Source organism: Rutidosis leptorrhynchoides, chromosome 5 (genome assembly GCF_046630445.1).
Source record: "Rutidosis leptorrhynchoides isolate AG116_Rl617_1_P2 chromosome 5, CSIRO_AGI_Rlap_v1, whole genome shotgun sequence".
NCBI classification, from domain to species: Eukaryota; Viridiplantae; Streptophyta; class Magnoliopsida; order Asterales; family Asteraceae; genus Rutidosis; species Rutidosis leptorrhynchoides.
In genome coordinates, this window is record NC_092337.1 from 417374796 (window position 1) to 417386337 (window position 11542).

At 33.9% G+C, this 11542-nt stretch overlaps 1 protein-coding gene across 1 annotated transcript; it reads right to left on the reverse strand.

Moving 5' to 3' along the window:
- Positions 1–367: 367 nt before the first annotated feature.
- LOC139849974 (uncharacterized) lies at positions 368–10636 on the reverse strand. The gene is made up of 4 exons (XM_071839579.1): positions 10312–10636; positions 9063–10155; positions 8795–8951; positions 368–607 (listed from the first exon to the last, which is right to left on the reverse strand). Exons 1-4 carry the CDS (start codon positions 10634–10636, stop codon positions 368–370), a joined length of 1815 nt encoding a protein of 604 aa, XP_071695680.1.
- Positions 10637–11542: the final 906 nt, after the last annotated feature.

Consider the following 11542-nt stretch of genomic DNA (forward strand, 5'->3'; position numbering starts at 1 on the left):
TTAGGCAATCAATTAGCATTGCGAAGCATCTAAGTATGGCAACATCAAACACTTAGGATTTTAAATTCCTTTCGCAATAATCATTTTCTGCAAAAGTGAGCAATTTCATCACTTTGCTTATGCAAACATTGCAAAATTCCTTACCACTATGAAACAAAATACAAAACATTCCATAAGCAATTGGTATTTCACAAATAAACTCTTTCCATATTCTTACAAGTGTCAACTTTTAAAATGCTTACAAGCGTGATCAAGACTTGCAACAATTAAAAATAAAAACACCTAAAAATAATATCAAGCATAGATTTTTCATTTAATTTCGCACTTCACACATATGTAACTTTGCCTTCTTATGATTTTCGCAAAATTACGCATAGTATCGTTTTAATAAAGCCGCATGCCATGCATTGGGCAAATTTCGCCCTTCCATATCTGCAAGCTTATAAGAACCTGCCGCATTAACTGCCACAACTTGATAAGGACCCTCCCAATTAGGTTCTAATTTGCCAAGTTTTTCTGCTCTACTTGTATCATTATTTCGCAACACCCATTCGCCAACATCGAAAGACAAAGCACGCACTCTTTTGTTATAATACTTGGCAATTTGCTATTTGTTATTTGCCTCTCTGATAGCAGCCATTAACCTTCACTTTTCAACGAAATTCAAATTCTCGCCCAATGTATCATCGTTTACTTCTTCTTCAAAGTTAGCTACTCTATGCATTGGCACAAGAATTTCAGCGGGTATTACTGCCTCAGAGCCATATACCAAACTAAAAGGTGTTTCCCCCGTGCTTTTCTTGAAAGTAGTGAGATGTGCCCAAAACATATTGGGTAATTCATCTACCCAACCGGTTCGCTTTTCGCATAACCTCTTTTTAATTCCGCTGATGTGTGCAGCGGGGTGTACAAAATAGTATTAATTTAAATACGAAATACGACGAAATATTACAAAAGTTTTAATTATTTATTTACAAAATGGATATACCTAAACCTTGCTACAACACTATAGGCAGTGTACCTAATCGTAGAGTAGTATAGTTTTTAGTAAGTCCGGTTCGTTCCACAGGGAGCGGGCTTATTGCACACTATATTTTTAACAATTATATTTGTACAAAATATATTATATTGATAATATATAAAAGGGGGTTTACCGTTTAATGACTGGTTTGTCGATTTTATATTTTAAGTTACAATTAAAACCTAATGCAAAATATAAATGACGATAATTAAAGTAGCGAAAAATAAATGACAATAAATAAATGACGTTAAATAAAATAGCGAGTAAATAAAAGTACGATGAAATATGAAATAAAATATATTATGCTTATTTAAACTTCCGTAACCATGATGGTTGACGTGTTGATTTTAATTTTATGCCCATGGGTTAATTGTCCTTTGTCCTGGATTATTTAATATGTCCGTCTGGTTTTTGTCCATAACAGTCCATCGGTCATAAATTTAAAGTACGAGTATCCTCGTCAAATTATCCTTATACCCGAAGTCAAATATTCCAACTAATTGGGGACTTAAACTGTAACAAGGTTTTAATACTTTGTTTAATAATTACACCAGGATATCGACTGCGTGTAATCCAAGGTTTTAATACTTTGTTATCAATTATGCCAAGTGTCCTTGTACATAATTTCACCCCTGTTTTAATAATTCCATAGACTATTAATCCATTCCCGTGTCCGGTTAAATGAACGATTATTCGTACATATAAATATCTCGCCTATCGTGTCCGATCGAGTGTATATGGTTATTTATAGGGACGTCCAATTGTAAATCTTTATATTAAAATTAACAAACTATCATTTAGTTAAACAAATATAAAGCCCATTAATAGCCCATAGTCTAATTTCCACAAGTGTCGTTCTTTTGTCCAAACCCCAATTAAGGTACAAAGCCCAATTACCCCGTCTTTAATATTTAGTCCAACATCATGATTACTTTGGCTCAAATAAGCATAATAATAACTTAAGTACGAGACATTAATTTAAAAAGGAGAACATAGCTTACATTGATTATTTATCGCGTAGTGTTACACGGACAGAGCTCCGACTTTAAAACCCGTAAAATAACCTTTACATAACCCGAACTAATCTAATATAAAACTACCCTATACTATATATATTATATATTTATTTATTTATTTATTTATTACAGAGTATTATTATTATTATGTTTATTTTTTATATTTTTACTCGCAGAATTCGTGACCTTTTATAGGCATTTTGGAATTTGGCAGCTCCGCGAGTCGTGGAGTTTTTGGCCTTCAAACTCCGCGAGTCGTGGAGTTTGAAAATCCAGCTCACAAACTTTTGGCTCCTAGCTTGTCGACATAATAAATATATAAATATAAAATATAAATAATTAATATAATTATTTATATATTATATTGTATTCTTGTGCATAGTTGACTTGTAATTTTTGGTCCGTTGCGTCGGGCATTGATAGTTGACTCATGTCCCGGTTCTGGATTTTCGAACGTCCTTGCATACAATTTAATATCTTGTACTTTGCGTTTTGTAACTTGTACTCTTGTCATTTTTAGACGTTTTCATCAATAAATTAAACCTTTTGAATTGTATCTTGTACATTTGAGCTTTTTGGACGTTTGTGTCTTCAAATCTTCGTTTTCGCCTTTTGTCTTCGCACTTATTTATTTAAACAATTACAATGAAAATATAATACAATTACATATGAAAACCTATTATTTAGGAGGGATATTGCTATGAAATATATGTTCCTTTTTAGCCTTATCAAATATCCCCACACTTGAGCGTTGCTTGTCCTCAAGCAATACAGAACTTGAAATAAAAACATACATGAATCACTTTTTTATTCATCACACTTTGTACATCAGTGATTTTGATATGGTGGTATAAACAATGATAGTAACGATAGAACCATGGTTAAAAGTGGGTGTGTCATCCACAGTTGCCTCGGGTTTAGGTCAACGACACTTGCAATCAAATAGCCGATTTACTTTCGGTTTCCAAAGCAAAGTGCACATTTGAAAGGCGGTTTACAGTCCCACATGACTATGAAAATTTAGATCCGTTAGGAAATTGGATCTTTATGAAAACATTTGATCTTTTGAAAATTCAATCTAGCTTTTACCCTAGACAAGTTTTCCGGAATAACCCTTCACCGGTGTTTGCAAAATATTTTTGTGGGTTGTGTGGGTTTCAGATTTGAAAATTTTAGCTCAACAGTTGTGGTTTTGTGTTACCCACTTGCTAACCTTGTATTAGGAAAGCAACACGTCCAGTTTACTTGTCCCGTATATTACCTTTCGGCAAACTACCGTCCGGTTGTAAAGGAAAGCGATGAACAAGAAACTGTTAAGGCAATGTCTAATGACATGCATTTGATTATGGTCCAAAAATGTGTCGGATGCTATTACTATCCTTGGTAGGAGCAATAGTAAAGATCATCCTAAAAATTTTATGGTCTGGCACAAGGTCCTGTCTTCGACCATGCTATGCAACCACCGTTCTTACGGTTGACACCTGATTTAGTTCAGGTGACCTAATGAATTCCATGTGAATTCCTAGGATTTTACGTTCAATGGTAATGAACGCATTGAAAATGGGTTTTCAGAAAATAAATCGGTTTTAATTTTGATCAAAATATTTTCTCGTTCAAGCTCGAGTTTAGATATCATTGAATTCCATGAGTTTGTAATTCTCAATCTTTAAGGTCAATCTCAAGGATTGAGTAATATCAGTCTTAAAAGCTGATTTTTGATCTTTAAGGAGATTATCCTTTCTGGGGATCTGATTCATTAGTCTTATCAAGCTAATTTGCACGGTGCCCCCCATTGTACGAGATAAATCCTTCTCATGGTTAGGATAAATCTGACCACCTGGCGACCCTGTTTGATGCTGAGGTCCGTGGATTTCCTGCTGATTTTAGAGATGACTTTTCTAGATTTTTCGTCAACCTACAGCTGGTCTGGAAGGAAACTTCTTGACCTAAATCAAGAAGCGCGTGTCTTTTTCAGAAGACTTTACTTCTTTTTAATGATGGAATTGATTCATCGTGTAGATCCATCTTTCATTACAGTAAATCGGGTAAAACAGTTAATTTAGTCCAAAACAAAAGCACCTGCAATAACTTTACAGAAACATGTGATAGATAATTTTTTATTGAATAACTTGGTATATTCTCCCCACACTTGGCTTTTATTTATTATGTTCTTTGCCTTTTTATTCTCTTATATTCCATTTTAAATGAATTCAAGCGTTTTGGGTTGTTTCTCAATTTATGTCCTTTCCGAGGTAACGATAATTTCGGTATTAACACCTAATTTTCATCGTTCATAAATATGTATAAACATGATTTTGAATTCATTTATTTGAAATTTTTTTAAAATTTTCACAAAATTTGGGAAATAAACTAAGTGCAAACCCGAGAGAATTTATAACCCTTCCCCACACTTGAGATCATGCAATGCCCTCATTTGCATGAAATCAGACTATAATTATAAATTCACGAGGGTGATTAGTGTAGAAAGTAGTTAAAGATACCATAAAATTGCAGGATGATAGATGGTGGACCTCATCGTTCATTCCTTCTTGTTTTATCACACATGTTTTTCTTCAAAAACGGTTGCTTTTCTGAACTGTTTGATAATTTTTGAAAATGCGTCTTTTACCCTAACTTATCATGCATTTTTATTAACGAGTTATGCATTAACCCGAACCCCCAATTTAACGTTAAGTGAGGTTAGACTTCTCCACACTTAGCTGACGACATCTGAAGTCGGTAGAATAAGTTCTACGAATTAAAATAGTGAGCCAGTTATTTACATCTCGGGTGGTGTATAATATATCAATGGGTTTAAAGTTTAGACTCACCCGATCGCCACTACTTAATTCTTTTTTAAGTGTAGCTTTTAGTAAATGGATATGTCTCTTTTCTGGTTCTTGGTTAAATGGATCGATATACACCGACATACATATTTCTATAGGGTGGACAATTCCTAACATTTCCTTCCTTTTATTCTCAGGATCAAAGTTTTCACCTCTATTACCTAATTGGGTGAAATTCGAGGTGTCATTATCTATTACAGCTCGTAGTTCATTTCCGGTGGATGACTCGTCTATTGAGAATATTGGGTTGGAAGGTTGTGGAATGGTGAAGTTCGGTTTGGCCTCGGGGGTAAAATTTTCAACGTTATCGTATTCCCAAGAGTACCAATTTGTTACCCTTACTTCTTCTTTATCCATTGATGGATCGATGATTTCGTCGGTAGAGGCTAATGTGTCGATATGTTGTGAAATTGGTAAGACTGAATAAAAAGTATCATCGGGATAGTTGGTGATTTCGGAGCTCTCGAATTCATCAAAATTCGATGATATGAGATTTTCTTGCACACGACTCCTCAGATCAACAGGTGTGTAGTCTGATAGAGTTTCAGCTTGCCGGTTTACAAACTCTCTCATTTGTTCATTTTGAGCATTGAGTTCTTCGAGTTTGATTTTCATATTGTCTAATAAATTTTCAGACACGTAATTTTCCTCGCCTACTGGTTGTTGAGTTTGGAAATATTCTTGGGAATAATCCCAATTTGAATTGTATTCTTCATAATCATTCCATTCAGGTTCCGTGGGTGCCTAATTTTCCATAGGAACGTAATAATAACATTCCTATGTTGAGTGATAATCTCCACAGATTTCACAACCAGTTATTGTTTCGTCATTCGTGATCCAAGATTGACCGAACGAATTGTCATCAACACTCGGTTGAGAGTATTGATTTTGTATTTCATAAAGAGTTTCCAAAATATCTTCGAGACTTTTCATAATGCGCTTATTACCAAATTTTAATTATCCTATTAGTTATAAAAATAGAAAAACTTATATAAGTTGTCCAATTAATAGACTTTTCTGCTTTTGCCCACGTTTCGAATAGCCAATAGATGCAGCAGGGAGCCAGAACCCTTTAAATCGGAAGCTCACAACTCAGCCACTAACAAATCCAACTATTACTACGAAGCAGAAAATTTGGATGTCTATCAATTTAACCGCTTAAAATAATTTTTCGTTTTGAAATTTTAGAGAAGAAATAGAGAAAATTTCTAAGTCCTAAAAACTAGCGTGTCGAGAAATAAGAAAGAAAAAGAGTGCGCGTCGAAAAACGTCGAAAAATAAAAATAAGAAAGAAAAACGTCGAAACTTAAAAGTCGAAAAATTATATCTAAAAAGTTGCGCCTAAAGGTCTAATGGTAAATGCAATTTTATTCAGAAAACGGCAATTACTTAAAGGCACTAAAATCTATTTAAAACTAAAGCGAAAAACGGCGTCGCAAAATTCTAAAGCACCTAAATCTTAGTCTAAAGAAAAAGCACTTAAGGAATTTTACGGCAAAGCCTAAAAATCTAGAAGTAAAAATAACTATGGCAAAAACTATGGATTAAAACTAAATACGATCGAAAAATATACAAATATTACGCTAAAAACAAATAAAAAGGGACAAAATATAAAAATATACTAAAATCCGTAAAAAGTACAATTTTTATAAAAATATTATTTTTATATTATTTATTTAATAAAACTATTAATTTTATAATTTAATAAAACTAATTAAACTAAATAAACAAAATAATAATAAAACTAAAACTAATTAATAAATTAATTAACTAATTTAGGGTTTATTAATAATAATAAATAATAATATACCGTAATAAATGCTGGTTTAGGGTTTCAGGCGCGTCAGACAGGGCGGCTCCGCGACTCGTGGAGTTTTAAGCCTGCAAACTCCGCGAGTCGTGGAGTTTGAAAGACGTTTTTTTTTTATATTGTTTTTCTAAAATGATATATAAATATATTTATAGAAAAATAAATTAAAAATACAGCGTTTCTCCGATTTCCCGGCAGCGGCGCCAAAAACTTGATGTGTGCAGCGGGGTGTACAAAATAGTATTAATTTAAATACGAAATACGACGAAATATTACACAAGTTTTAATTATTTATTTACAAAATGGATATACCTAAACCTTGCTACAACACTATAGGCAGTGTACCTAATCGTAGAGTAGTATAGTTTTTAGTAAGTCCGGTTCGTTCCACAGGGAGCGGGCTTATTGCACACTATATTTTTAACAATTATATTTGTACAAAATATATTATATTGATAATATATAAAAGGGGGTTTACCGTTTAATGACTGGTTTGTCGATTTTATATTTTAAGTTACAATTAAAACCTAATGCAAAATATAAATGACGATAATTAAAGTAACAAAAAATAAATGACAATAAATAAATGACGTTAAATAAAATAGCGAGTAAATAAAAGTACGATGAAATATGAAATAAAATATATTATGCTTATTTAAACTTCCGTAACCATGATGGTTGACGTGTTGATTTTAATTTTATGCCCATGGGTTAATTGTCCTTTGTCCTGGATTATTTAATATGTCCGTCTGGTTTTTGTCCATAACAGTCCATCGGTCATAAATTTAAAGTGCGAGTGTCCTCGTCAAATTATCCTTATACCCGAAGTCAAATATTCCAACTAATTGGGGACTTAAACTGTAACAAGGTTTTAATACTTTGTTTAATAATTACACCAGGATATCGACTGCGTGTAACCCAAGGTTTTAATACTTTGTTATCAATTATGCCAAGTGTCCTTGTACATAATTTCACCCCTGTTTTAATAATTCCATAGACTATTAATCCATTCCCGTGTCCGGTTAAATGAACGATTATTCGTACATATAAATATCTCGCCCATCGTGTCCGATCGAGTGTATATGGTTATTTATAGGGACGTCCAATTGTAAATCTTTATATTAAAATTAACAAACTATCATTTAGTTAAACAAATATAAAGCCCATTAATAGCCCATAGTCTAATTTCCACAAGTGTCGATCTTTTGTCCAAACCCCAATTAAGGTACAAAGCCCAATTACACCGTCTTTAATATTTAGTCCAACATCATGATTACTTTGGCTCAAATAAGCATAATAATAACTTAAGTACGAGACATTAATTTAAAAAGGAGAACATAACTTACATTGATTATTTATCGCGTAGTGTTACACGGACAGAGCTCCGACTTTAAAACCCGTAAAATAACCTTTACATAACCCGAACTAATCTAATATAAAACTACCCTATACTATATATATTATATATATATTTATTTATTTATTTATTACAGAGTATTATTATTATTATGTTTATTTTTTATATTTTTACTCGCAGAATTCGTGACCTTTTATAGGCATTTTGGAATTTGGCAGCTCCGCGAGTCGTGGAGTTTTTGGCCTTCAAACTCCGCGAGTCGTGGAGTTTGAAAATCCAGCCACAAACTTTTGGCTCCTAGCTTGTCGACATAATAAATATATAAATATAAAATATAAATAATTAATATAATTATTTATATATTATATTATATTCTTGTGCATAGTTGACTTGTAATTTTTGGTCCGTTGCGTCGGGCATTGATAGTTGACTCATGTCCCGGTTCCGGATTTTCGAACGTCCTTGCATACAATTTAATATCTTGTACTTTGCGTTTTGTAACTTGTACTCTTGTCATTTTTAGACGATTTTCATCAATAAATTGAACCTTTTGAATTGTATCTTGTACATTTGAGCTTTTTGGACGTTTGTGTCTTCAAATCTTCGTTTTCGCCTTTTGTCTTCGCACTTATTTATTTAAACAATTACAATGAAAATATAATACAATTACATATGAAAACCTATTATTTAGGAGGGATATTGCTATGAAATATATGTTCCTTTTTAGCCTTATCAACCGCTTACAATATCACGATTGGTTACTTCGCATAAACCGTTAGCCTGTGGATGCGCCACTGATGTAAATTTTTGTATTATATTCAAATCGGTGCACCATGTCTTAAAAGGATCTTTCGCTATTTGCGCGCCGTTATCACTCACCAACTCGCGCGGATTACCGAATCTGCAGGCAATGCATTCCCACACAAAGTTTCACACTTGCACACCAGTGATAGTGCGAACCGCCTTAGCTTCAACCCATTTTGTAAAATAATCAATTGCCACAATCAGAAACTTGACATTGCCAGGTCCTGCGGGAAATGGCCCTACAATGTCAGTAGCCCACTTATGAAATGGCCATGGCGAATTAACAGGAATCATATCATGCCTCGGCATCCGATTCTGTGAAGTATGCCTTTGGCAACTTTTACATCGCCTAACAACTTTTGCAACATCGCGATATAGGGATGGCCAAAAATAACCCATCCGCATAATTTTCGCCGCAATAGTTTTATAGCCTGAATGCAATGAACAAGAACCGTTATGCACTTCTTCAATTATCATTTCTGCCTCAATTGGTCCAACACATCGCATCATTGGACCACAGTATGATTTGCGATATAAAATATCATTTTGAATGATATACATTGGTGCTCGCTCTCTTACTAGGCGAGCTTTGCGCTTATCACTTGGCAAAACATCACTGCGAATGTATTGTAGGATTGGTTCCATCCAATTTGGTTGTTCCTCTTCAACAGACGCAACCGTTAAGTCGTTATCTATTGATTTGTTTGGCAATTCTTCAACCCAAACTTGTTTTTGAAAGTGCGAAAACGTTAGAGCAGCCAATTTACTCAAAGCATCCGCCTTCTTATTTTGACTTCTTGACACTTGCGCGAGTTCAAAATACTCAAACCGCTCTGCCGATTCTTTTAATAACTGCAAATATTTCTGCATTGAAGAATCATGTGCTTCAAAGGAACCATTAAACTGATTCGCTACTAACTGCGAATCTGTAAATGCCCGCACCTTAGTGACATTCATTTTTCGTGCGATATTTAAACCAGCAAGTAATGCTTCATACTCTGCTTTATTATTTGTGACATCAAAATTAAAACGCAATGCATACGTATGCTCTTCGCCACTTGGTCTTGCCAAGACCAAACCTGCACCTGCACCCTCTGCACATGAAGCACCATCAGTAAATAAATCCCAAGTTTCACCCATTACCGGTTTTAATGCTGTTCGCTCATTAATCACCTCCAACTCTCCAGATATTTCTGCTAGATAATCCGCCATAACCTGGCCCTTTACAGCACTTCGCGGAAGATAAGATATTTTATAAACACCTAATTCTACCGCCCATAACGCGAGTCTACCAGATATCTCTGGTTTTGTTAAGACTTGCTTGATTGGCATATTAGTTAACACATGCACTGGATGCCCCTGAAAATATCTTCTTAACCTTCGCGATGTTAGAATAAGCGCATACACAAACTTCTCAATCGGCGCATAGTTTATTTCGCTCCCTGTAAGAGCTTTACTGACAAAATACACAGGCTTTTGTATTTTTTCCATTTCCGCAATTAAAACTGAGCCAAAAGCTTCATTTGCCACTGATATATAAAGGTAGAGAATTTCGCCATCAATTGGCGCTGTTAATGTAGGCAAAGTTTTCAACAACTTCTTCATTTCTTGAAATGCAGCTTCTGCGTCACTTGACCAAATAAAACTTTTTTGCTTCAAGCAACCTTTTAAAGTTTTGAAAAACGGCAATTGTCTTTCAGCAGCTTTAGACAAGAAACGCGTTAAGGCAGCTAACTTTCCCGTCAAACTTTGCACTTCCTTAATCGTTCTTGGTGCGGTCATATTTTCTTTGAATACCATAAAAGAACTTCTCTAGAAAGTTCACACAATTCATTGCTAGCTGGATCAATGGTAAGAAACTATATTATAATGGATCGTTTCTAAGATGGCTATTGATCATATGAGCAAATAAGATCCATTCACTTATTCAACGAAAGTATTCAGTTTTTTTCGTCACATTTCCCTTCATAAAAAATCATAGAAAATATATATACAAGTCAATTCTATTGGTGAAATCCAACCAGATTTGAGACAATGCATCCCCCAATTTTTATCATCCTTCAATATCAATATCAATATATATTTAAAAGCTTAAGCCAAAATAATGCTCACAATGGAGAAAAGTAATACCTAGTATTAAACGTTTAAAGAAAACTATTGCGTTTCATAACCTCCTGTACAAGAACCTATACGATGTAGAATTTAAGTTGCACACTGTAACATCTCAATTTTTATAAGGTATGAATTCTATTATTTTTGTTGCTAGTTAACTTAACTAGGTTAGAAAAAGGATCTTTGTTGCAAGAAAAAGACCCTAAATGCAAAGTTCTTTGTAGGTAGGGTTAAAATAGTAATTTGGGTTAAATACCCATTTGGATAAAAATGGGCAGCAGCTTGTTCTCATTTCTGGAAGTTATAAGCAAACTAGAGAGATAGAGAGAGAGAGAGAGAGAGAGAGAGAGAGAGAGATGACGAATTTGATGAAAGCAAGCTCAAATCTTTGAAGTTCCTCCATGAAAATTCATCTTATGGTGTTATCCAACACCTAATCACTTGTTAGATCCATTGGTTTTTAAGTTTCATCAACTTTTCTTCATCTCCTTTGTGAAAATTTAGGGGTTTCTAACCCTAGCTTAAGGTATGCATTTTTATGCTTTGATTTAGTGTTTTATTGTTTGATGATGTTGT